General features: G+C 35.2%; 1 protein-coding gene across 5 annotated transcripts; it reads left to right on the forward strand.

Annotated features, from left to right (window-relative positions):
- The first annotated feature begins 513 nt into the window (after positions 1 to 513).
- LOC147387907 (high mobility group B protein 14-like) lies at positions 514 to 27,882 on the forward strand. Of its 5 annotated transcripts, XM_086421711.1 has the most exons (8): positions 525 to 672; positions 954 to 1,031; positions 1,146 to 1,300; positions 1,383 to 1,571; positions 19,419 to 19,476; positions 19,566 to 19,610; positions 27,403 to 27,483; positions 27,594 to 27,882. In XM_086421711.1, the coding sequence occupies exons 4-8, from the start codon at positions 1,417 to 1,419 to the stop codon at positions 27,636 to 27,638; spliced, it is 384 nt and encodes a 127-aa protein (XP_086277837.1). In that variant the 5' UTR covers positions 525 to 672; positions 954 to 1,031; positions 1,146 to 1,300; positions 1,383 to 1,416; the 3' UTR covers positions 27,639 to 27,882. The 5 variants fall into 5 exon arrangements, with proteins under 5 accessions (XP_086277835.1, XP_086277836.1, XP_086277837.1 ...); XM_086421710.1 differs by lacking the exon at positions 1,146 to 1,300 and having other exon boundaries at positions 522 to 672; positions 962 to 1,031; XM_086421708.1 differs by lacking the exon at positions 1,146 to 1,300.

Consider the following 27,882-nt stretch of genomic DNA (forward strand, 5'->3'; position numbering starts at 1 on the left):
CTGGAATTTATTTTAAAAAAATGAAAATTCCATGAATATTTCAAGCGGGAGTGATTGATAGAGAAATTCTTATAATTCAAAAATTCGTAATTAATGAAAAGGGAAAGAAAATAAATATTAGAATCATATTCAAATATGAGTGTGACACTAAATACTCATAAAATGAAATAGAAAGGAAGTTAAAATTCATTAGGAGAAAATTGTTCTTTTTTAATATTTATTATTAAAGCATATAAAAATTAGTACAAAATATATATATTGTAATAGATACTTCAGATTGGTTTGGTTCTATTATACCCCTAATCCCAGACCGAACCAAATCAATCGGATTTTTTTTTTACAATCCGCACCCGAATCAAGCCATGCTCAATCCAAACCAATCCAATCCAATCCAAAAGGGTTCGGATTGGTTTGGTTATCGGATTTACCCAATCCAGTGTGCACCCCTAGTTTGTAAGGTTTGATGAGTGTGTCTTAATCTTTAACTGGGGGTGATAAATGATTTAAGAAATTAAGGGCGTGATAAGTAAAAGTTTTGAAAACACGGACATCGGTAATCTTTTCCACTCTCGAACTCCGGAGTTTTCATCTCATCTTCAAGGAGTTAGGGCTAACGAACCAGGTGACAGCCGGCGACGACAATCTTCTCCACCGAACGGTGAACCAGTTTAGGTAAGCAATCCTCTCTCTCTATCATTTCAACCTCAAGCCAAAAAACCCTTGTTTTGTTGTGGTTGCCAATCTGTCATTTTTCAATCTCTTTAAAGTTTAAATCCATCTTTTTTCAATCGACTATTTGTAGAAAACCATTGATTTTTCTTCTCAAAACTCCATCACGTTTGTTTACTACCCAACAACCCAACTTTACTTGAGGTTTACAAGTTGAAGTTCAAACGTCAAGGTTTGAGAAAAAAAATGAAGGATTTTTTTTTTTAATCAATGTTGAACATGAGGGTTGAAGATGAAACATCAAGAGTTGAAGATGGCTGGATTTGAGGAAAAAATCAAGGGTTCTTTTCTTTTTGATACAGGTAATTTGATTTATCATTCAAATTTGAATATGATATTATTGGATACCAATTTTTTTTTTTCCGGATTTGAATTTAGATATGCCTCTATCCGATTCAATTAGCATCCGTTGACAGGCCTAGTCAAAATTACAATTCACATTGCGACAGACAACGAAGCTCAAAAGCCCAACAAACAAGAAAAAAAAAAACCCAACAATGGGAGAGATGGGCAAGATAACCCTGAAATCTCTCCCATTATCTGCAGAGAAAAACAAAAAGATGGCTGAGAAGTAATTGAAGTCTTTAGCTTCGTACATGTTTTCTTCCTTGTGTGGGGTTGTTTACATTGTTTCCTAACTTCTCTCTTTCCAGGAAGGAGTAGTTGAAACTAAAATCGACAGAGAAGATGAAGAGGACAGCAAGACAAAGCAGAGCTGCTACTAGTGAGAAAGAGAAGAAACCCATTTCAACAAAAAAGCCTAAAGTGAAGCCAAGGAAGAAAACAAAGAGAGAGGATGCCAACAAGCCCAAGAAACCCCCAACTGCTTTCTTCTACTTCTTGTATGTCTCAAAGTCTCTGCTTTTCTCTTTTATTTCACTTCTATTACTTTCTTTGTGTTCTATATGTGTTATGTTGTGACTGATAGTTCATGAGTCCCAACTGAGATAGAGTTCTTTTTTTTTTCATGCTTAGTTGAATTAAGGTTGGAAAATGTTGAAACTTGGATCTTGGAAAGCAAAGAAAGAATTGATTTAAGGGCACAAAAGGCGTGAAAATGGGCAAAACCTTACCACAGATGCAGCCCTCTTCACAAAAGTGAAGTAATGTCTCCACCATGATGCATTATTAGTTATACCCAACATTGATTGTCTTGCAAGGATTAGGAGGTGTGAGGTGAGGAATTTTTGTTATAATACCTCGGGCTTCCTTTAGAGCACACTATATGGTCGAGGACAGAGTGGGTCACGAAGTAGATTGATAAATTAATAAGATGATTTCTATGGAATGATAGGGAACACTGCACTGAATATCATGTAGTCAGTCAGGTTTTTGGAATTTAAAGCTCTTGATTTAACATTGGTAGGTAAGAGGCTTTAGAAATTTGAAGTGGAATCTAATAGTTTTCAGTGGAGAATGATATTTACTGAATCTGGAAGTAGGAATTTTGGATGGGAGAGTGACATGGTTAGATTGGCACATGGATGTGGGATTTATATAGGTATACATGATGGGTTGATAGATCTAATAAAGGGGTGGCTTTCAAAGTAAGCAAATGTAATAGGGTGAGATATTAGGAAGAATGTTGGTGTGGTGAATGTTTATTGATGGTTTAGGTTCTTGACCTATATTCCATCTCGAACAAAAAAAAGCCAGCAATTTAGAATTTAATGGTGTGATACCGTGTTGGGTTTCTTGAGACCCTTGGATTTAGGAAAAAAAATTAGGAGGTTGGTTCCATGGTTGACCTCATGAGATGTATCCATGACACCATTTATCCTATAGTCGATGACAAGTGAGTGTAGAAGAAGTCCCCAGTTCCTTCATCTTTGGTTCCAAAATTCCATCAAAGCTAGCTTTCTTTGTTTGGACAAAGGTCTTGATTAAGATTTCAATTGTTGATCAAATTATCTCTTGTAGGATGATCATAGTAGATTATTTCTCGACATGTAAAGCTAATGATGCATTTCTCGACATGTAAAACTAATGAAGCAGACAATTGATTTTGGGTGTGACTGGCATGAGAGGCTCCTGTTCACACACTGGGCCTATTGAATGTGAATTAGATAACCATCTCTTGGTTTTTGAGTTAACTTTGAAAATCTAAGCCCACTTTTTTAATTTATTTGGTAGCTATTTGACTCTCTTCCATTGTATTATCGACTTTTTTCGAATTGGCACTCAAATCCCTTGTGTTTTGTTTGGGGCCTATTGTAAGATAGAGGTATGAGAATCCTTAAAGGGAAGGAGAATCCAATGCAAGACATCAGTTTCAATGTCAAACACTTATTTTTCTTTGGTACAAGATCTACAACTGGTTTAGAGATTTTATTGTTTTTTTCTTTTTTGACAAATTCATGTTTAGGTGGGACTTCAGCTGCAGGGAGGAGGTTTATCTACATTTTCTGCTGAGTTAGAAAAGTATTACTGTGGCAATTAGTGCCAAAGTGTTTGGGATGGTTGTCTAGGCCTCCTAACACTTTTTGGGGCATTTTTTTTTGTGAGTGAAATCTTTGCACTTAACTTTAAGAAAGGAGAAGTAGAAGATAAAATACTATTAGTTGCTCCTTCTACCCATAAATAATTATTTGCTTTGGATTCAAAGTATATCTTTCTAACTGTTTTCTTTTGTTTGAGTGCCATTGTCATATGATTTAGCAATCTAGAACAACATATTAATGTTTTAAACTCACTTTATAAGGCAACTCAAAAAGGAAGGGGTGGTTTCTTGTGTTAGTTATGAAAATTCAAATTCTATTGTGAGAGTTTTGGGGATAAGACAAACCGAGCAGTGGAAGCTTTGATTAGGCTTAGGAATCCTCTCATTTGTTACCCTTCAAGAGTCCAATCTCTGAGTGCAATAATAAGATCATCATAGTTGAGGGGAAGAAATATTGGGTGGAGTATTTGCTGGCTGTAGGAACCTCTGGTGGAGTCATTTTTATGTGGAAAAAAGAATATGTGATGTGGATGATCAATTGTTGGGGGCTTTCTTTGTGTCCTTATGCAACTGTGTGGCTTGTGATTTCACATAGGTATTTTCAAGGTTGTATGGTCCAACTTTAGGATGAGAACATTGACAATTTTGGGATGAGTTGGACGATTTTGCTGTATTTTGGGATAAACCATAGTGTTTTAGAGGAGAGACTTTAATGTTACTAAGTTTTATCTAAAAAGAAAGGAGACACTCCTATCACTAGGAGTATGAGGCAATTTGGCGAAATTGTAAATCGACATTCATTATTAGAGTTGTCTTTGGAAGGCAAGTAATAAGGATAATTCTAGAATGCCCTAGCTGGATAGTTTTCTAGTCTAAGTAACTGTGAGGAGCATTTCATCTCAGTATATCACTCATTAGTACTGACGTAGCAAAAGCATGTGAATCAATATATAAACAAGTAATAGCTTGGAAAAAAAATAAAGCAAAGAGGTAGAAAGTAACTGAGAAAGAACAGAGAAATTGAATTGATATGTTTTTTGAATTGTTTGAATTTCATTTTTTAAACTCCTTACATGGATAATTCCTTCATAAAAACTTAGAAACCTTTCAAAATACTAAAAAGTAATATAATACCAACTTTCAAAACCTATTATAACTCAATTTGGACACCTAAAAACACTTCAAGTTATAGCCTAAAGAATAAAAACGGATTTAGACAAAAAAGTAGAAATTTGAAAACAAATTAGAAACTAACAAGGAATAGTACTCCTAAAGTAATTATGAAATAAAAATCCTACTACTAAAACTAGAAATTAGAAATATTGCTAGAACTAATAAATATAAACAAATCCTATTAGAATTAGGAAATTGCTTAAGACTCTCTAACTAAAATTGTAAACGTCCAACATCAAAGTACCTAATCCAGCATATAATCATTCTCCAATTGCCCTCGAGGTTGGATAATTTGTAATCATCCGACTCATTTTCTCTTTTAGAACAAGTGGTTCTATCTATCTAATTTTATTGTGAAAGTGGTAGAGTGGTGGAACTCATTTTCCTTTTTTGGTAGCCCAAGATTTTGTTTTGGGAGCAAGCTTAAAGTTTTAAGGAAAAGTTGAATATTTGGAAAGATTGAGTCCAGAAAGAAAGCTATTATGGGAGAAATTTAACTTTTAGATAAGTGGGAGGAAAAGGAAAGATTATCTTTGGGGGAACGAGTGTGGAGATTCAACTAAGAGTGAAGTTCCAAAAAACTACAGCCATGGAAGAATTTTGGTGGAAACATAAATCCAGTGTGAAATGATTGAAATGATGGGGAAGTTTTAAAATGGCAAGGGGGGATTTGGGAAGGGGAGGTGGAACACTAAAAGAATTTGTACACAAAGATTCATATAGATCAACCTTGTTCGAATAATTTGGGATTTGATGTCATTTCAGTAGAGCATATTTGGTTGAAATGACCTTTTGGAGGTAGATGAGGTGTTCCAAACGTTGTCTTCCGTGAGTAGTGAAAATTCATCTACGCCAGATGGATTATCTAAATGTTGTTCTTCCAAAAGTGCTAGGATATAATTTGAGATGACTTGATGTTGGTGGTTAAATTTTTTCAAGAAAGGTGTTTTCTCTATTGTTGCTCAAATAAAATGTTTGTAGTGTTGGTCCTAAAAAGCTAGTAGCATATGACATGTCAAATTTAGGCTAATCTGCTTAATCATTTCGGTGGGTTCATCATACAAAATCACCGCAAAGGTCATGCATGGTATCATTGGTGTAGAGTAAGGAGTGTTTATTATAGGTTGGTGAGGACATCGTGGTCATTAGTTAGGTTTAGAATATTTTTAGGTTATCTTAGAGTATGTCCTATGGAGATGTTAAAATTTACATGTTAAATGTGCCACGTAGACACTTTTATCATATGCTAGGCACTTTTTAACAAATTAGTTTGTTTAACAAACTCAACACCTTCAATGTACTTACTAGTCTACATCTTACCTTTGATTAAATTTTAAATTAATATTTTTTTATTCAAATATATTCTTTGAGTGAAAAAGAAGGAATTAATATGATGCTTGGCTCGCCACAGTTAACAAAGACTTTAATGTTTGGCATGTTTGATGGGTATACTAACAAGTCCATTGGAGTGGTTTGACTAGACAAAGTTAGTGAGTCTGACACTAACAGATTCACTAACTTGTACATTGCGGATACTCTTAGTGAATTGTTTTTTTTTATCTTAGACCCATCTTTAGTCTAGGCATCATTGTCTTACATTATAGGTTATCAGATCATTGACTGCGTTCTATTTGCAAATGAAAGTGTTGAGTCGAGAATTTGGTTGGGGAGATCAAGGAATGTGTGTAAAGTAGAGCTAAAAAAGGCATACAATCATGTTATTTGGGAATTCCTTCAATATTTACTGGGTCGTATAGGTTTTGAGAGAAATGGATAGGATGGATGCGTCATGATGCATGACGGTGACGACTAACCTAGAATGATGAATTTGAGATCAAGTAAATCACTAAAAACAATTCTAATATAAATTAAGTACTCATGCAATCATAAATCAATAAGAAAATCTAGTAAATCTTAATTAGGTTCTAAAGTAAGTCATAAGGAGGAAAGTGTTAGGCTTTTAGGGGAAGAGAAGTTGAAAAGAACTTATTTAAGAGTGAAATTTCAAAAGGTAGGTTGATGGAGGAAGTGAGTTGGAAACAAAATCAAGAATCAATCGGTTGAAGGAAAGGGACAATAACACAAAATTCTTCCATAAGGTGGCCAATTTTAGGAGTCAAAATCATATTAGAAGTCTAGCAATTGATGGGGAGTTTGTGGAGGGAGATGAGAGGACTAGAGAAAGGGCTGTGGAGTTTTATAAGAAATTATTTGAGGATCAAGTGCTCAGACCTGTCCCCGAGCTTCTGGAGCTAGGGTCAATATCGTTATATCAAAAGGTTTGGTTAGAATGGAGTTTTGAGGAGGAGGAGGTGTTAGGGGGCGTTAAATTCGTTAAGTGGGGAGTAGTCTTTAGGCTTAGACAATTTTACTATGGCTTTCTTTAAAAGGTGTTGGGTTACAATCAAATAGGATTTGACGAATGTATTTAGGGATCTCAAGGAAAGGAATTTCTTGGACTACGGCTTAAAAGGTAGGGGCTAGGGATTTAGCGGACTTTAGACCAATTAGCCTGTTGGAGTCTACGTATAAGATAATAGCAAAGGTGTTGGCTAATAGGCTAAAGGAGGTGATTTATGGTTTGATCGGGTTGGAGCAAGGGGCTTTTGTAAAGGGGAGACAAAATTTTGGATGGTGTCCTAGTAGCAAACGAGTGTAATGATTCTAGGAGAAGATCTGGTAAATTAGGTTTACTTTGTAAAATTGACATGCATAAGGCATACGACCATGTGAATTGGGCTTTTTTGAGATACTTGATGCACTGTATGGGATTTGGGGACAAGTGGATTGAGTGGGTGATGAAGTGTGTTACCTTGGCATCTTTTTCGGTTCTAGTGAATGGTAGTCCTATTGGTTTCTTTAGAAGTTCAAGGGGTTTGAGACAAGGAGACCCTCTTTTCCCATTGTTGTTTGTTTTAATTTGTGGAAGTGTTGGGCTGTTTTCTTCGTAGGGCGTCTAAACTTGGGTAGATTTCTATTTTTTCGGTGGGTCAGGATGGTTCGAATGTGTCATTCCTCCAATTTGCGGATGATACAGTGGTTTTTCTGGATGCAAGGGATGATGAGGTGAGGTATTTGAGGGGAGTGCTCTGTTATTTTGAGGCGGTTTTGGGGTTAAGGATTAATTTTAGAAAGAGCAAGCTGTTTGGGGTTGGGGCCGATATGGGAATTCCTAGGTAGGCCACCATGTTTGGTTGTCAATGGGAGTCTCTTCCAACGTCGTATTTAGGTTTGCCTTTAGGAGTAGAGTACATGACTTAGTCCATTTGAGATTTGGTGGTCGAACGAATGGAGAAAAAGTTAAGCTCGTGGAAAACAAAGTATTTTCCTAGTTTACCATTTCTCCTTGGTTGCGATGCCAAAAAAGAGTGGACGAGAGATTAGATTAGTTGGTCGGGGACTTTTTGTGGCATGATAAGAATGGGGCCAAGAAAATGCATCTAGTTAATTGGAAAGTGATTTGTGAGTCAAAGAAGGATGGGGGCCTAGGTATTATGGGTTTTAGGATCGCCAATAAGGCGTTGCTAGGTAAGTGGTTGTGGCGGTATGAACTTCAAGCTTCTAGTCTTTGGAGAAAGATAATTAAGGCTAAGTATGGAGAAAGTTGGAATGACTTGGAGAGTAAGGAAGCCAAATTGTCATATGGGTGTAGCTTGTGGAAAGGAATTATGAAAGTTGGGCTAGGAGAGTAAGGAAGTTAGTGCTCTGTGATTGCTTTCCTTGCCTCTATAACCTTTCCTTAAAAAAAAGGCTACCATGTGTTGCTTTTTTGAATCTTGTGGGAAACGAGCCTGGCTGGGACCTGGGTTTTAGGAGGGATTTTAATGATTGAGAATTGCAAGACCTACAAGATTTAACAACTCAGCTTGATCATATTCATTAGGTGATTACGGAAGACGATGGGAGGGAGTGGACTCATACTAAAGGTTTAAACTTCTCTGTTAGTTCATTCGCCACTGGTATGTCAACTCCTACCAATTCTTCTTTGCATTTCCCTTTCAAATTCATTTGGGGTTTGAAGGATCCCTCAAAAGTGCATTTTTTCACTTGGCTAACAACTCTTGACAAGTTACCTACCCTTGATCATTTAATCAATCACGGTTTTGTGACTCCAAACTTTTGTTATCTTTGTCATTTGAATGGTGAGTCTATGGATCACATTTTGATGTGTTGTCATTTTTCGTACTCCATCTGGTATCATTTCTTTGGGATATTTAAAATTTTTAATGCAATTCCTTACTTCTTGTTATCTCTATTCTAAAGTTGGGATTGTTCCATGTTCATGGGGAGAAAGAAAATTCTTTGGAGGTTTCTTCCTTTCGCTACTACTTGGGGGCTATGGTTGGAGAGGAACAAGAAAATCTTTAAAGGGGTGGCTACTTCTTTTCATGATTTAGTCTTAAATGTTCTGGGGCTACTTTATCTTTGGTGCAAGCTATGTCCGGAGTTTAAGGGTGTATTTTTTGAGGACTTCATTTTTAGATGGGAGTCTCTTTGTAACAGTTGGCTTTGAGCCTTCTTTCGGTTGGTCATCTCGACCGCTGGTTGTATTTGCTTTTTCCTTTCTTCTTAATACATTTATACTTTAAAAAAAAGGGGGTGCTATTGGAAGATTGGTCTTCCACTAGTTTAGGGCTGCAAGTCAAATATCTAATTAGGAGTTTCTTGATATCCTAGGGATTTCAAGGAAGTCTTACCCTCAAAGGGTTTTTAAAGTTGATAGCTTAAGAATTTATTAAAATAGGCATATGATCAATTTATCAATAATAAAACTAGCAGCAATATTTTTGAGTACCATGTAGAACAATTAATAGGGTTTAAAAAGGTGACGGATGGTATGGTATATAAATATAGTTGAATAGGGTACAGGTTAGGAATTATGGTTGTTTAATGGGTTAAGATAGGATGTGTGAGTGCTAGATTTTGTACAGCAGGGTTTATGATGGCAGGTGTAGGTTCAAGTGAGATTTTAGAGGGTTTGGAAGGATTTTGGGTTTAGGGTTTCGATGTTATGGAGGATTCGGTTGGGCATTTAAAGACTAAAAAAAATCACAGCAGGGTTTTCAAGGGGTATGGGATAGATTGGTTGGGAGATTGGAAGAATGGTTGGTTCAGCCAAGGGATTAGGTCTGGGAATACTTGGGGATAAAAATAGGATCTGTGAGGTAGATGTATGGATCGGTGAATACTATTATGTGATGTAGATTATGGGCCATAGGTTCTTAATGATGAAATTAGGGTTTAGAAAGTGTTCGGCCAAGAGAATGGTGGCTATAAATATCTGCACAGCATGTTCTAGTGACAAGAAAAAAGAAAGAATCTAAAGAAGATCAAGAAGATGGAGAATAAGAAGATAAATGAGTATTGCTTTGGCTTCACACCATGAAAAGTGATCCTACCTTAGAATCACATCAAGAAAAACAATGGGTTCACGCTAGACATCCAATCTCTCAATATCAGGAAAAACGTATAAATTTTATTCAATCTCTAATTATTAAAATCCAGCATAACATAGTTTATATAAAGAGAAAATCCTAAAGCCAAAATATGGCAAACTATGCAAAATACCCTTTTAAAATTAAAAGCACAACTCAAACTCTTAATGAGCCAGGTTGTACGGTCACTCATGTGGGGCCCACACTAAATTAAATCATCACTTAAGTGGTTGGTCCACTTAATAATAATAATAAATATAAACGTGGGCCCACCACTTTATAGTAAAAAGTCCACCAGCATGGCCCAATAACTAAACACAAGAAATAAAACTAAACTAAAATACGACTTAATCGAAAAGGTCCATGATGCTCCCATGCTCTCAAACACAACTAATAGGTATCTTTCCAAGGGTGGAGTCTTCATGATGGCATGCCATGAGGTCTTCAACTCAAATTAGGCCATCACCCATCCATAAGGATTGGGTCTTCTTCTATCTTTGTTGATAAATCCTATGGCCAGGAAAGCTATGATCTCTGATGCCCTCATCAGGTCATGAAATGTGTTTCCTTGAACATCTTTTTCAATTCTGGTCCATGGATGTCAACTGGATTTTTTAAGAGCTTTCGAGGTCTAAGGCAAGGAGATCTTTTATCTCCTTTCTTGTCTGTCATAGTGGGGAAGCTCATAGAAGACTTTTATATAGGCATGTGCTAATGGGGTTATATTTTCCTTTTTAGTGAAGGAGAACAGCATGAGGTTTCACACCTTCAGTTTACATATGTTACTCTAATATTCCTGGACGGGTCGTTGGAACAGTTGAGATTCTTTCATGGCTTGCTTTGCTGCATCGAGATGATCTCAGGATTACCAATCAATTTGAAGAATTGTGAAGTGTTTGAATTTAAACCAATTCCAAGCCTGACCATTTTAGTAAGGTCCTTTAGATGTCAAGTGGGATACTTTCTATCTTCCTACCTGGGCCACCCTTTAAAGCATAAGCATATGGGGATCCAGTGGTTGAAAGGAGAGTAAAGAGCGTTGGTTCTTTGAAAGCCAAGTACCTATCAAAAGGAAGCAAATTGACATTGATCAAAAGCATAGTGGCAATCATTTTGGTTTACGCTTAATCCCTGTTTTTGATTCCTACGATTGTTGAAGCAATCATTGAAAAGTTGATTGGAGATTTTCTATGGAATAGTAAAGAAGGTAGCTCGAAGTTTAAGTGGCAATTGATTTCTTCTGCTAAGAAGAATGGAGGATTAGGCATTAGGGGGTTTTAGGTGCAGTTTTTCTAGGAAAGTGGCTTTGGAGATTTGGAGTGGATCGGGCAAGTCTTGAGGAGAATCATGAAGAAAAAGTACGTGATAGAAGTTTGGATGGGAGCTTGGAGAGGTGAAATATTCCTATGATTGTAATGTTTGAAAATGCATTGTTTAAATTTTGTCGGATATTTGTTGAAGGATTGTTTTTTGGGGTTAGCTGATCAAATCTTGTCCCTCAGTTCAATTTTATCTAAGACATTGTCTTCTATCAATTCAAGCGATGCAGTATTGGAAAATCCGATCTCTTTCCAAACCTTCAATGCTTCCATCTCAAAAGTTTAGATGTTTCACAACTAGCTAAAGTAATGCATGTTGCATTCTTTCAGTTTTTGAGTATATATATAGTTTTTTGAGAATGTGGCATTGTGGGATTCATAGCTTGTCAAGAAACCACCTTTGCCAAGCTTGTTAGGGCTGTCGTCTACACACACAAAAATAAAAATAAAAATGGAGGTTGATGGTTCAAAAATTGTCAAGATAACTTATCCCTAATTCTTTTGGATAAGGCTTTGATGATGATGATGATTTTGTTGATATTCTACAAATTAGGAGTATCGTTATGCATGGAGATGTTCAAATTTTTAGTGATGGGACTAATTGAAATAATTGGTAGGAACATGTAAAGTTAGGGAGATACAATGGAGAAAAATTGTTCCACGTTTAGCAAAATGGGATAAGGAGCCATTAACTACACAAATGGAAGTAGGTGTAGGAAGATGATGAATGGAATCAAATATACATACCATTTAGTGCGAGTGGTTCCTTAATCAATGATCCAAGAGGAAAAGCCAGTTGAAGGCATAAGAGCAGAGGCCTCGATACCCAAATGGCCAAAAACATTATGCTAGAAGGTTATGTGTGGTCGGATGGGTGGATGAATGCAATCTGGTCACCCGTTTAACAATTCCACTGAGTAATCAACTCTTGCAGTTGCTCTTCTGTCATATATAAGCTAGCTATGGGTATTGTAGAAGATGCTGGCCCTGAGATACTGGTTTGATAAAAGACAAGGATGCAGAAGAAGTTTCACTATGTTTGGAATGGTAGACAAGCGTGCACCCCTCAACTCAAGGGAGTCAACCATGGAACTGGTTAAGTTTAATGCGTGTGGTTAGACTTATTACAATTAGTATAATATAGTTATTCGTTGCTCTCAACACCAGGACCACGACTTTCAATAGATTGATCAACTTTGGTTGAAAGATAGGCTCAACCTTTACCAACTTGGCCAGGATGAGCTTGCTCACTCATTAGTCATTAGAGGTCTTTCTGGAATCGATATTTGCATAACAAGTCGCTTGTCATCTTCTCTCTGAAGTAAGGAATAGGCAATAGTTAACATGGAATGGTCAATTGATTAATGATTTCAGCCATTTAGGCTCATATTCACCCCTTGACCTAGCAAGGAGCTCATATACACGTCTTTTCTGATGGAAAAAATCGGTTTAAAAAATGCAGTGGAAGCTTCGATTAATAGGGACCTTTAATATCAAATTTAATTATAATTATTATTCTATCCAATTCTACATAATAAAAAAGACATACCTTTTGATCTATAAAAAAAGGATTCGATGATGGAGAAATATGATCAAAGACGAATGGTCTCTAGATCTCAGTGAATATGCTTCTTGTCAATGACCGACCTTTTTTTAGTTTCTTCTAAATTGGAGCTTGTACCCCTCAAGCTATTTAGATCGTCCCCTTTAGTGTGTGCTAACAAACTATATTTTTCTTTTTTTTTTCGTGCGTTTGTTGGAGTAATTCTCTATCCTTTCATAAACTTAATATCTTTTTGAAATTAGAAAGCCCTAATCTCCTGGTCGATCTATGTGAATCTCTCTTCTTATATCAAAAGATATCCTAGATCCTCTTAGATTCTAAAAAAAAAATAATTAAAAATTAAAAATGTAGGATATGAGAAGCGATTCAAATGAATCCAACTTGGTTGGCATCCTCATTTTATTTGATTTAAGTGGACTCTCTTAGTAGAATCATCCCTTACATTAAATCATGGATTTGAACTTATCCAATTAAAATATAATTTCATGGCCAAACAACCCTTAAACTTTATGAGCTTGAGAAAATACATTAAATAATGGGCTTTGGGCCTTTTTAAGTTTATTCACGTTATGAGGATAAAAAGATTGATCATTCGATCCGAGTACAAACTCAGATTGCTGTGGGACATCATATTCCAATCTAACTTGAGCTTTGACAAACCATGCCTGTCTATTGGAGCGAATTGGATGAGCGAGTCGAGGGCAGCAAGATGTGGTTTAGCTAACAATAACAACCTGCATTTTGTCCTTGATGGAACTCACTATCTATCAATAACTCTTGGTAGACCTTCATTTGCATAGTCTTGCTATTGAGCGCTCATGATTTGGTTGGACTTTGCTTTCCTTTCCCTAATATTCACCTTGAGTCATCAAAACCTTTTTGAAGCCTGGTCAGGTCACCTTACACTAAAGGTGAGTGGAGCCTTAATCAATGAGTGCAAGAAAGTATAAATTTATTAGAAGAAAAAGAAGAAGAATTTACAATAGTCGGTTGAGATGACCAACCAAAAGGAAAACAAAAGTAGCTAGCCCTCACACAAGGAATCCCATCGAAATACAAAATCCTAAAAAAAATCCCTATCAAATCCGTAAAAGTTTGCACCAATAGATTAGAAGCCCAAGGACCTCTAGCAAAATATCCTATCTTGAAGAGATTGCATCAGATTTTCTTCTTCCCAAAGGACAAATACTAGTCCTAACTTTGGAAAAGAGCCACCACTGAGTTAGGAATCACCTAGTGGATCTCGAAAAGTGGAAGGAAGTAAGACCAAACAGATGCGGGAAGCTTACAATGAAGAAGGATGTGGTCCACTGACTGCGCATTAGAAAGGAAAATATAGTAGCAATATGGGGTCACAAAACCCCTAAGAATAAGGTCTATGGTAGGAAGTATGTGAAGGGTAGCTAGCCAAACCAAGAAGCGCACTTTCCTAGGAACTAGTGATCCCCAACTGAAAATGGAAGGAAAGTGGACAGAATTGGGAGATTCCGTCAATGCTGCCTTGAAAGAGCTAACAGAGAAGATGTTACTTTTGGTGCAAGTCCACTTCCTTCCATTCTCTTAGGTGATGTTTCTATGAACGAGATCAAGCTATTCTGTAAGTTTCACAAGCTCCCGGACCTCCCAATCATTGAAGTTCCTCTTAGAACCCAAATCCCACATGCATATTTCCCTCGAGGTTTGCTTCAGTAGCGCAAGACGAACCTTTTCTTCCAGAAATTTGATAAAGCCTAGGGAATTGGATGCAAATATGAGCAGCCCTACACCACCAATCCTCTTAGAACCTGATCCTCTCCCCTTTTCGCGCTCTAAATTTAATCCTCTTCCTGAAGTTCAAACCTACTTTCATCATTCCTATCCACACATTGCAACCGAAAGAAGATTTCACCTCCTTATTTTCCCAACCATTCACTTTTTACCCGTACTACCCTCTTGTCACCCTCCTCTACAAACTTGTAGTCTCAACTCCAAATCTTCATAGCCATTTCCCTAACAAAATCGAGTTAGACACTCTAAAGCCCTTAATGCCTATACCCCTACTCTTTTAGTGTCGCAAATCACTTGTCACTTGACTACTTGCAATTTTTGCACCCCATCCTTATCATTCCACAAGAAGTCCCTAATCAATTGATTTAATTTTGCCTAAACACTCCTAGGGATCAAGAATGATAAAAGGTGGTAAATCGAGATGCTAGCCAAGGTACTTTTGATCAAAGTGAGTTTATCGCCCTTAGACAAGTACCTGGCTTTCTAAGAACTTAACCCCTTCTCCATACGTTACACCACTGACTCCTAGATAACCTTACTCTTATCCTTTGCCCTTAACGACATGCCTAAGTAAGTGTATGTGAAGTCTCCTTCTAACACCTGAACATTGTGGCCCATCTTGTAACCTCACCTGCGCATCCAACCCCAAACAACTTGCTCTTCTTTAAATTTATCCTTACACTTGAAACCCCCTCAGAGCAACCTAACACACCCCTTAGGTATGTCACTTGATCCACTGAAGCATCCATGAAAACTAACATATCATTGGCGAATTGCAAATGTGTCACGCTTGTGCCATCACTCCTTACCTAGGTTAGAAGCCCTCTTAAGGAAATGCCCCAACACTTCTGCCACTAACATGAACAACAAAGGAGAGAGGGTATGCCCTTATCTTAAACCCCTAGAGTTTCTGAAAAAACCTGCAGGGTTATTATTCACCAAGATCGAGATAAGATGCATGAGTAGAGATAAGTAGAATTAATGGTAAAGAAAATGCCATAATGTGAGTTTGATAATTTTGAGGTTGGATAGGAAATCAACAATTCCCAAATCATTTGAATAGGAATGGATAGATACGATCCACCTAATTTGGAGGTGGGGTTATAATAGCAAGTAAATTCGGATTTCGATATCTAACTATTTTCACTAGTCAACAAAACTATTAATATCGTATTATCCTTGAATAAATAGTTAATGTGTAATGATAAATATGAATGGTATGCTAAATTCAAATTTATTGGTTATTTAGATCGTTGAATCATGTATGGTCTAAACTCATTAGTTGAAAATCTCAATGACGAGAAATTGATAGGTCCTAATTGCATTGACTGGAGGCGAAAACTAAAAATAATCTTTATTGTTGGAAAATTAAGCTTATGCCTGAAGACCCTTAAGCCCAACCCTTCCTATACATGCTACAACAACCCAAAAGCAGAGTTCAAGCAGTAAGATTATTCGAATGAATTAGCAAAAGTTTTACATATTGGTCCCAATGTCTAATATTTCGCAAAGTAAACATGAAAAGATTGAAAAAGCTTCTAACATTTTGCTCAATCTTTATGAGATGTTTGGTGAACAAAGTCGGAAGGCTTGGTATGAATAGTTGACTACACTTCTGATTGCAAAATGTCAGAGGGAACACTGGTTAGGAAACATGTGAAAATGATAGGTCTCCTAAATTAGTTGGATTATTTGAAAGTGAGTTGGATACTATTTCACATATTGGACTCATGTTGCTGTCACTCCCTCAAGTCTTTCAATTCCTTTATTTTAAACTATGAGATGGACAGAATTGAAATGACAACAAGTGAGTTGTCAAACTCGCTTATAATTGCTAAAATATTGCTTAAGAAGCAATCTGGTAAAGTAGAATCAGCTTTGATTGTTGAAAGTTCAAAAAACTACAAAAGAAATTTTAAGAAAACAAAAAGGTAAGGAGAAAAGGGTAATTTTGATGGCAAAGGAAATTTGAAGGTTACCAGCTCTAGACTTGATGTCAACAAAAAGAATGAAAAAGGAAAATGTTCTCACTGTGGACAAGACAGGTTAATGAAAGAGAAAATGTGGTGCTTATTTGTCAACCCTTAAGAAAGGGAAAAAATACCACTTTAGGTTATGAAATATAATCAAATTCATACAATGGTAGAATCAAATATTTTGGATGTGGCCACTAACTCTTGTTTTATAAATTCTATATGCATTGTGTTTGTTTGTAATTCCTTGCAAGGAGTCGGTGACAAAAAACTCACTGCCAGTGGTGCGGAAGCTTAGAGTTGGCCCGGGTGCAACTATTTTACTCAATTCAATAGTAGTAGTAGTTTCTTTACATTACATTTAGCAAAGACAATATTTTTTAATGACTTATTATGTGTCATCGGCGTACAAGAACTTAATTTCTGTTTTCAATGTGTAAACTTAAAAAATGCCCAAGCTCCATTATTTAATGTTTTATTAACCAATAAAGGTTAAGGGCAGTTTGGACATTTCATTATTATTTTATTTGGATAAGTTTAAATACTTAAGGAATGATTTAATGTGAGGGATGATTCTACTAAGAGAGGCCACTTAAAATCAAATAAAATAAGGATTCCAACAAAGTTGGATTCATTTATATCATTCTCCCTTTATCCTATATATTTTGATTTTTAAATATTTGTTTTTAGAATCCAAAAGGATTTAGGATATCTTTTGAGACAAGAAAGATCCACATGGATTGAACCTAGCTCTTAGGGTGTTTTAATTTCAAAAGATATGAAGTCTATAAAAAGGTATAGGACTGCTCCAACAAACACACGAGAAAAAGAAAAATGTTTTTTGTTTACACATACTAAAAGGGATAGTTTAGAGAGCTTAAGGCATACAAGCTCCAATATAGAAGAAACCGAAAAAGTACCTTATCAACGAGAAGCATATTCACTGAGATTTGGAGGTCATTTGTCTTCGTTCATATTTCTTCGTCATCGAATACATTGAAAGGTATGCCTTTTCAATTCTGTAGAATTAGTTTGAATAATGATTAAAATTACAAGCGATATTGAAAGGTCCAGATTAATTGATGCTTCCACTGAAAATTTTAAACTGATTTTTCTCATCATGTTGTCATATATATATAGGGTCGCGTTTAGGGGACATCTACAAGTGACAACTATTTTTACATCTCTCGGATGCCATCCATTTTACAAGATCAAATGGCATCTAGTGATTTTGTAGAAAACATCAAAAAAATGGACAGCATCCGAGTGGTTGTGTAAGAATAGTTGTCAGTTTTAGATGTCCTCTAACCACGTCCCATATATATATATATATATATATATACACGATCCACATTTTTGCTGACTATAATACATTTAGCTGACAGTGTTACTAATAGGCCATTCACATCTGAAGCCCTATGGATTATGAAAGCTAACCCAAAACTGTGTTATTAATAGCTTCCCACTCACCAAATGGAAGATCATCATCTGGAGGTCAAGACAATCCCCAAGTCACTTAATTCCATATTAATGGATAGCATTAACAGCCACGTATTAATTGTTCCTTTCAACTTAAAAGTTGTAATTTGTAAGGATTAAGATCTACCAATAGATAGAGACTGGTCAATAGTAGATCCCAAAGTGCAATCTGGAAATGTTTATCACCAATGGTTCAAACACAGCCACTATTCAATTCACACTAGCTAAAATACAGGACACTCCACCATAATCACCTACAATAATTACCTCTCCCAATAATTTAAAAAATCACCTACCAATGGGCATATTATAATTTTACACCAAATCAGTCAGGCCATAGGGGATCACTAACTCCACTCTCAACAACAAGGGAACCCTAGAAGTATTTGGAATTCAAGTTGCAACCGACTAAGCCTTCTCTAACTCTTCATATAGGTATTAAAAGCCCAATATAACAATCATCAGCACAAACACAACTGAAATCTGTTGATAAATCATGAACGCTCCAAAAATAGTTTGTTTCACGTAAATTTGTTAATTGAATGCAATGATGAGTTCTACTGCAATAGGAGAATGATGCAACCGAAAAAGTAGGTTGCCACATTAAGTGGTTGAGGGTTCCACTCTTAGAAAACAAGGGTCATGTCATATAGACTCCATGATCTGCAAATTTCGCTGAACATAGAGAGGGACACATTTTGAGTTGCACAAGATTGAGGTTGTATCAAATTCGTTAGGAAGCTCTTTTCAAGACCTATAGCAACTGTAACAAGCTTTAGATAAGCATTTCTCTGAGTAATATATACCATAAGATTTCTGTAATTGTATGGACTTAACTGAACCTTGGCGTGATTTTGGTTTAATGATTTTCATGGAGGATGCTTTATATTTAAAGATGGAATTAGTACATGCTATAGTGAACAACAAATAGATAACCAATTCTTTAGAGTAATGTAGGCCATGGAATCTTTGTTTCACAGGTTTAACTGATATTGTTTTGTTATTTTAAGGGTAGATTTTTGCATGATATTCCATAACAGAATCATGCTGTCAAGCCAATGATCTCTTTTCTTTAGTTTAATTAAATCTCAAGTTTTTTTTTCCCTCTCCTTGTCCTAGTTTTGAAATTAGCAATACTTGGTGCCTGTTTTTTTCAATCAGATACTTGCTTGCCTGCTTGGGTGCATTTGAAATGCATTGCCTTCCTTCTTGGTTGCAAATAGAACAAATATAGGGAAAACAATGAAAAAAAAGTGCTAATTTTCTCTGAATAGCTTATGGTATTGACCATTTAAGCATTTGCTTCTCCAACTAGCGAATTAGTTCATTTTTGTTCGAGGACCTTTTTTTTTTCCTTTTACGTTTCCTTTTTTGAGGGTAAAGATATTTCTCTTATAGCAACAATGGTTTGTTGTTTCAATTTAAACATTGAATTAGTACATGCTAACATGATGTTGAGTTTTTTCTCTAGAGTTGTGTAAGCCATAGAATTTTTGTAAGGAGGTATGCATTTAACAGTACCTTATTGTGATTTTGAAGGGAAGATTTTCGTAAGGAATACCAAGAACAGAATCCAGATGTCAAATCGATGCGTGATGTATGTTGCATTTATTTTGTTTGAGTTATGTATAGAATCTATTGGTTTTTTCTCCTTACTACGAAATTTGCGATACTCCCATTCTTCAGATTGGCAAGGCATGCGGAGAGAAGTGGAAGACAATGAAATATGAGGTTTGTCAGCCGCAATTTTTTTGATGAATTTTTCCATGCTTTACTTTTTAGCTAGGGCAATCTCAATTGTCAGCATGGGCCAAGGTAGGTTGTTTATTTTCGTGCGGGACACAAATCAAGCCAATAATCAGCGACTCCAGAGGAATCATGTAATTATTTGGGTTTCCACTTGTTTTGAGTCCAGATTTAATTTTTAGTACTTTTATTTTTGTTAGAGCTAATTTTAACCTGGTTAGATTTATTACTCTAGTTTGAAGTTGTTTTTTAGTTTATTTTAAGAGTTTGATTTGGGTCTAAGTACTATTCACATCATTTTTCTTTAGATCTTATCTTTAGGAGTCAAAACTTATCTTATTAGGTTGATTTTTTCGTTTGGTTTGAAAGGTTGTCCAATTACCTATCCTAACAGATGGAAAGTGGTGTGCACGCCCAAGAAGAACAGGGGGCTGGGCATTAGGGGGCTTAGAGTAGCTAATAGAGCTCTGTTAGGAAAATGGCTATGGAGATTTGGCGAAGAGAGGAGTAGTTTGTGGAGGAAGGTTATTAGGGCCAAGTATGGGGAGAAGAGGCTAGGCTGGTATAGCGGCGAGGCTAAAGATCCCTATGGGTGCAGTGTCTGGAAAGGGGTTCTAAAAGGGTTGGAGGATTTTGAGAAGGGGATTAGATTCAAAGCGGGAGATAGAATCAAATTCTGGGAGGATACCTGGTGCGGCACATCGTCTTTGGCAGTCCAATTCCCGTCTTTGTACGCTTGTTCAATTAATAAGAACCGTTCTATTCAGCAGTGTTTGGTTGGCAATGAGTCTGATCCTACTTGGGATTTGGGGTTCAGAAGAAATTTTAATGACTGGGAGCTAAGTGAGGTGACATCTTTCCTTGATCTCAAGCATACAGTTCATCTCAACGAAAGCGAACAGGATAAGTGGGAATGGGTTAGGGCTAAGGATTCAAGATTCTCTGTCAAGTCTTTCTATGAGGGGCTTACTTCCAACGTAGAGAGTTCCTTATTGGGGTCAATCAAGTGGTCCAGGTTAGTTCCCTCTAAAGTATCTTTTTTAGTTTGGTTGGCTTCTCTTGGTAGGATTCTTACGTTGGATAATTTGATTGTGCGGGGTTGGATCATTCCCAATTGTTGTCCCCTTTGCATGTGTGATGGGGAATCTGTTTATCATTTATTAATCCATTGTTCTTTTTCGTATAATATTTGGTCAACTTTTCTTGGTCTTTTCCGTTTTAACTGGGTCCTTCCTCGTAAGTTCTCCTCGTTAATAGAATGGACCAGTAACGCTTTCCACACCAGGAAAAAGATCCTATGGGCTTTGCTTCCCTCGGCTATCGCTTGGGGGATCTGGAATGAGAGAAACAACAGAGTGTTCAATAAGAAGAATAGTAGCTCTCATGCAGGTTTCTTGGAGATCTTGGGTTTGTTATACCTTTGGTCAAAGCAGAATATAGAGTTCGCGGGAACTACATTTGACGATTTTATTTTTAGATGGCACTCCCTTTGTAATTATTAATGTTATTTTTTTCTTTCTTGTTCTTCCTTGAGGCTTTCTCGGCCTCTTTGTTTCTTGTCTTCCCTTTCTGATCAATATATTATACTTTTCAAAAAAAAAAATTACCTATCCCATGAATCCAACCTTTTGCGGATTTGATGTATTTTGAAAACGTTATGGTCAAAATATTGGTTGAGTATTAGTAAATGAAGGGATTTGTATCTCAAGATAAAAAATGTCAGAGTTTTTAGTCATGTTAGGTTTAAGGTCTGAGTCCAAAATGTAAGAGCTTATTTATTCAACTCGATAAATGTCATCTGAACACTAAATAAATCAGATGGCATTATCATATTAGACTTGTTCTCCATACTTCACCCACACAAACAAATCATTATTCCATATATGAAAAGGCCCAAGCACACTTCACAATCACCAAATTGCACATACACATACATACTTGAAACCATCACTGAGGACCTGCAGTAATTCTCACATTCACAAAACAACACCAAAAGATCATTCTGTAGTAACCAGAGCACCCAAAAAAACTTGATAGCTGCCCGAACTACACCAAACAACACCTAAAACCCTTGGAATATGTCACAATAGTCACCATTCACTCCATAAAGAGGCTGAAATACTTTAAATACTAATTTTAGGAGGTGTGGCACCTCTTTGAATCAAACCCTAGGGTTGAAGTCCTTGTCTAAGGTGTTTGTACCTTCTAAGGCACAAAATTGGAAATAAAAGAAAGGAAAAAACTGAATAGAGGGAAGAAGATTGTAGAGAAGAGGAAGAAATTAAAGGAAAATATGATCAAAAGGTCTCTAATACCATGCTATGTAGAAAGAAAAGAACATAGGTTGGGAGAGAGAGAGAGAGAGAGAGAGGAATGAACTTGACGAGCTTGGCCTCCTCTATTACTTTTATATCATTTTAAAAGGTGAAAGGAAAATAATGCCCTTATACATACTAATATATATAGTTAAACTCTAACAAAGTAAAAAATAAAAGAATCCAAAACAGTTGCTGTGGATATTGCATCTTTTGGAATCTAAAATTGTGGATACTGCTCATCACCTATCCAGGCAGTGTTATACACACATGTTAGGCACTTCCCTACACATTTCACCATCAAAAAACGTAGTTAAAATATTTTATGGCTTATATGATTTCAAAATACATTAGCTTGTCCATATACATTCATGTTTTTGGATATATTATCTACATACATTCTTTATAGAGAGATTTACCCGGCAGACCAAACTGTTGTATTTTTATTACAAAAACTCCATTGGAGTTATGACAACTCCAAGGGAACATTACTATATGAAGTTTGTTACCCACCAAACCTTACTTTATCAAGTTCATTACCCAGCAAACCTTGGAGTGGGGATCCACGTCATACAATTCAAATTGGAGTGAGGATACCATATGTGACTTGTAGCCCTCCGTCGGAAGTGTATTTTTCTTTTTTTTGGTTTGCTTGTTTTTTCTTCTGTTTCTTTCCCATTGTTCAGGGGCTAGCTATCTCAGCGTCTTTTTTATCTTCTTTCTTCTAATAAAATTTTTATAGTTATCAAAAAAAAAAATAATAATAATGTTACTTTACATACGTTGGAGTGGATCCTAACCTCATCAATTTGTGGCATCCAAAAACATGATCTAATGCCACAGGGTTATAAAGGAAAAGATTCTGAGAACTTTGAAAAAACAAATTAAAAAAAGAAAATTTAATTTTCACCCTTGAATTTCAGTTTTTAATTTGGGAGTTCGGTAGCCATCCATTTTCAACACCTTCGATCAAGCTCAAAAATGATTTTTTTTATTTTTTTTATTTTTTATTGAATCTGGGTTTTTCCATGAAATCTAGAAGGCTGTGTTACAATGTTATTAAATAGTATATGCGACCAACACATAGCATTTGCGATGGCACATGCTTTAAAAAATAGCAGAAAATGCTAAAAAAAATGCTGAAAAGTTCTAGAAAAATGCACAATAAATTAAAAAGTGCTCAAATAAATCATAATTCTATTACCATTCATAAATCAGAATTCACAAGTTAAAAAAGTGCAAGTATAAGACTAAAAGTAGTCAACAATAAGTCAAATAGAAATGGTCATACAAATATTCAAAAGAGAAATGCTTAAGTCACTAGAAATAGTCATACAAAGTCAACTCTCTCAAGTATTGATATTGAATATTGATCTTTGAACTTGAATTATACTTGAATCTTGAATTCTTGATCAATCTTGAAGGTTGAACTTGAATCTTGATTCTTGAGTAGTTTTCTTTGTCTTTAAGTCTTGAGAGTTGAGAATGAGAGTGACTTGAGTTGAGACTTGATGTAATGTCCCAAAAAAAAATAATAATAAATAAATAAATTATTAACCAAGTCAACCACTGTTGACTCAAGTGGTCAAACAACTTTGACTAAGTCAAGTTGACTAAAGTCCATTTTTTAGGAAATTCTAAAAGAATTAAATTTTTTTAGTATTATCTAAATATTTAAAATATCTAGATACTATTTGGAAATATGTAAATATTAAATCAATTTACTTTTCAAAAAAAAAAAAATGTAAATATTATATATCATTTGAAAATATCTAGATATTATATTAGTTGATTTTTTCTATATAAAGAAGAAAGAAGAAAGAGAAAAATAAGAAGAAAGAAGGAAGAGAAAGGAAAGAAGGAAAGGAAAAGAAAGAAAAACAAGGAGGTAGGCCATTTCAATTTTTTGATAGCCTTAAGAATATTTTAAGAAAAGAATTTCTAAATTTTGTAGTTTAAAATATAATTTGTTTTATATTTTTCTGTTGTAGTAGTTTGGAAAAAAAAAAAAAAATATTGGTTTGTAGTTATTCTCAACAACATGCACACATTTTATAGATATTTATATTAGTGTTTTTATGATTTTAAAGAATATTAATTAGTGCTACTTTGCTTAGAAATAATTTATTACATGTTTGTAGTTACTTTATACGTGTTTTATACGTATTTATACATGTTAAAAATAAAATACAACAACTATGAAAGTTGTTTTTGTATAAATTTACACTGCATATTAAGTTGAATGCTCAAAACATTTGTTACTTATACGAACTTTATACGTATTTTGTACTTGTCAAAAAGAAAAGTACAACAAATATATGAGGAGTTGTTTTTACACACAATTCATATATTTTGTTCTCATTTTTATAGACATGCATGATTTTGAATAAGTTAAACTAGTGGATAGTATACTTTAATCATTTTGGTGATGGATTTCCAAGAAATGTTTTTAATTAAAAAGTTGGGTAAGAAAAGTAATTTATTAAAATAAATATGAGAACGAGTTCTCAATTAATTGTCGTGTTTTTAAATTACCCAGTTAGTGAGATGTTTCGGCGTATGCCGTATAAGACACGAGAGAGAAAAGATAAGAGAAATGCTTCAGTCATAGACTGTGTAAGACACGAAAGAAAGAAAAAGAAAAGAGAAATGAAACTGGATATTTAAGAGTGGACTGGGTATTTAAAACACGTGTATGTTTTACTTTCAATACGTTTTGAAAAGAAAATAAATACTTATATGTAGTATTTTAGTGATTTATTAAAGAGATTGTGAAAACCTATAAAGAATAACATGTGATATTTCCGGAACGATATGTTATTCTAGGATAACAGTTGCGTTGTTTGAGTTCTTATGTATTATGGGATGTATAAGAACACATCACAACAGAAATCCGGGAATTTACTTTCTATCTTTAATAGAGAACAAGATGTAGATAGTTGTATGATTGATAGAGATTATCGAGGATCACATGCACGCCAGATTGGTATAGATGAAGATGACTAGTTAATGATCATTAATAGTCTAGAGTAGTCAAGAAAGAATGACCTATTTGATTTGGCCCGTTTCTTAAGGCCTTAGTCAACGGCCAACCTGAGCCGGAAAATAGTTACCCAAATTGTGGTAGAGGCTGGCCATAGAATCATGAACTAACGGTGGGGTTCCATACTGGTGAAGTATTGGAATAATCATATTTTGATTGAGATGTTCACATTAGTCGTGACCCTCAAATCTCTATTATAATACTCTATTATTTGATGTTATATTATGAAAAATTGTTTATTTAGATTTTTAATTGAATTTCAATTTCTTGCTAGATTTCATGATATCGGTGTTCAATTATTTTCAGTTATGTGTTAAATATAAAAAATTCACGATTTACGAATTCCTAGAATGTTTAAACTGCATATAGGGTGCTATTATTTAGAATTGTAAGATTCCCCTACTAGGTAATTCCCCTGTTACTCACCCCTACGACATCACAAATTTCAGGCACACCTGATTTAGGTGATCCTTCTAAGGAGACTCACTGTCATGACTTTACAAATGATCAGTCCAAACTTCCAGGAGAAGAGCATGGGTACTACTGATGAGTGTTGAACTAGAGTTAGGTTTGAGTCTTTTGTTGTTATTTTCTTATATAGCAACGAATACGGTATTATGTCGTTACTATTTTAAGTATATGTCAAGTGTACTAATGTTTGAAGTTACAAATCTGTTTTGTTGGGCAATTATCAGGTATGACATATAGTTATTTATTTGTCGTTTACGTTTATATATTGACCATCATGATATGGATTATATATCATGCCTCTGGATTCAACTTGGGAATCATGGGGATTCGGGTTGAGTTTTTGGGGCGTGACACTTGAACTTTGAGTATAATAGTGTAGAGTAGAGCTTAAAAAATATTTATAATTGTGTGAGAATGTTGTAGAAAATATAATGAGATTTAAGAGTCGGAGGCTTTGTGAGAATAAGAAAGAGATTAAAATGTAGAAGAGATGTAAAAGGAGTGGGGGGGGGTAGAAGTGGGGTATTTGTTGGAGAAAAGTGAGTTTAAGCTAAAAGAATAAAAAAATTCTGCATGGACAGTAGCCGTCACATATTATGCAATGACATATTTTGGGTGTATGCAATGACAGCATATGCGATTTTTATTTTGAAAATAGCATATGCGGCCGCATTTGACAACACTGGTTGGATTGCAAATTTGATAATCCATGTGGGCTCAATGGCCCTTAGTGATTATAAAATCATGCTAGCATGATTTTATTAAGTAAAGTTTGTTCAGTAACCAACTTGATAAAGTAAGGGCGTTTTTATAATAAAATTGTGATGGATAGGTCTGCCAGTAAATCTCTCTTCTTTCTATATTATATACTTAACGTGAACTAGAGTATTCTAATAAATGTCTCTCAACTTGTGGAATAAGCTGTAGCCTGTATGGAGTTGTTGACGTAATGGATTATTGGTGGTCAGTGTCCAACTCGTATACCATATCAGACGGACACACATATGTGTCTTTGTTACATAGCCAGAGTAGATAATTGTGATTTTTTTGCATTTGGAATAGGCTTACCTTCTCCGTAAATTAGGGTAATTTTAAACTGAACAATTGTTAGAGCTTCTTTACATGCCAATTCTGTATAGCACTCCCAAGGAACCAGGACTTTATCTTGGGATGTAAACCAGCCAAGACACGGCCAGCTTGTGAAATTGATTTGTATGAAAAACGGTTCCTTTTTTCTTTTTCACTATTTTAATCTCAATTGTTTACGGTCCAAGTTATGTGAGGGCTCAATTAATTTTTCTTACAGTGTAGATACATTTCTGATGGTAAGTAATTCTTTATTTTAGTTGACAATTTATGAATAATTTTGAGAGCCTTTTGGAGTTGAAGGGGCTTTATGAACACTATCAAGTGCATGGATGGAGAAGAGAAACTACTCTTGAAGACTTGCTTATGTAATAGATCCCATTAGAGAGTTGGTTAGAAGTGGATTTCTATGTTTTAGCTAATCCAGGAGTGTGCAGTCTTTCCATGGAGGCTTTCTAACTATGTTTACTTCTATAATTTCAACACATCCCATGCTATAACTTTAATTTGATCAAAGACTACTGCATCTTGTCTTTGTACATCCTCGAATAGAAAATTGTGTAACTTGAAATCCAAATGCAGGTAATTGTTTTTCTGTACTTGGAACATAATTTGGTTTCTTTTAGCATGCCCTTCAATGATTTTTTTTAAAAAATTATTTATTTGTATCAAATGCAATGATGAATTAACAGATTTATTTTACTCTATAGTTTAGTAGCATACTCATTGCTAGCTTTATGCATGCAACCTTGGGTGCCAATAAGTGTTTTTGCGATTTTCTTCCTTATACTTCTAAGAAAAATTGTTCTCATGTATGAGGATCAAAGCCAAACTGGTTATCCTTTTTTGCTTGCTTTTCCAGGAAAAAGTTCAATACTATGACATAGCTACAGAAAAACGAGCAGACTTCGACGAGGCCATGGCGGAGTATATAAAGAGAAAGGTAAGTTGTTTGTTGGTTCTTTTAAAAAAAATATATATTATTTTTGGTTTTTGAGCGTTTATTTGTACATACGTTGTAAGCATTGTTGGCATCAACATTTGACTTATCAGGAAAGTGGCGAGGATCAAGAAGATGAAGACTCGGATTTTGATTAGTAATTAATTTGGGAAAAAAAAAATGGATGATTAGGAATAGCTTCATGGGTTTTAACTGATATCTTTTTGATTGGAGTCAACTTTTTTTTTTTCTTTTTTTGTAAATTAATACTCCCAGATTACACTTGATTAGGGTTTCTTTGTTCTAAATTAAAGAAATTATATTAAAGGATTATATTAAGTGTAAACATCTTTTCAGTATCATTTCAATGTGAATACTTGCAGGATCATTTGAATGTGATCA

The sequence above is a fragment of the Akebia trifoliata genome, chromosome 13 (genome assembly GCF_017979445.1).
Source record: "Akebia trifoliata isolate Shusen 1 chromosome 13, ASM1797944v1, whole genome shotgun sequence".
Classification (NCBI taxonomy): domain Eukaryota; kingdom Viridiplantae; phylum Streptophyta; class Magnoliopsida; order Ranunculales; family Lardizabalaceae; genus Akebia; species Akebia trifoliata.

Coding starts and splice junctions, on each gene's coding strand:
- LOC147387907 (XM_086421709.1), top strand. CDS start 1,417: ATGAAGAGGACAGCAAGACAAAGCAGAGCTGCTACTAGTGAGAAAGAG. Junction 19,477..19,565: donor ATGTCAAATCGATGCGTGAT/GTATGTTGCATT, acceptor CCCATTCTTCAG/ATTGGCAAGGCATGCGGAGA. Junction 27,484..27,593: donor CGGAGTATATAAAGAGAAAG/GTAAGTTGTTTG, acceptor TTGACTTATCAG/GAAAGTGGCGAGGATCAAGA.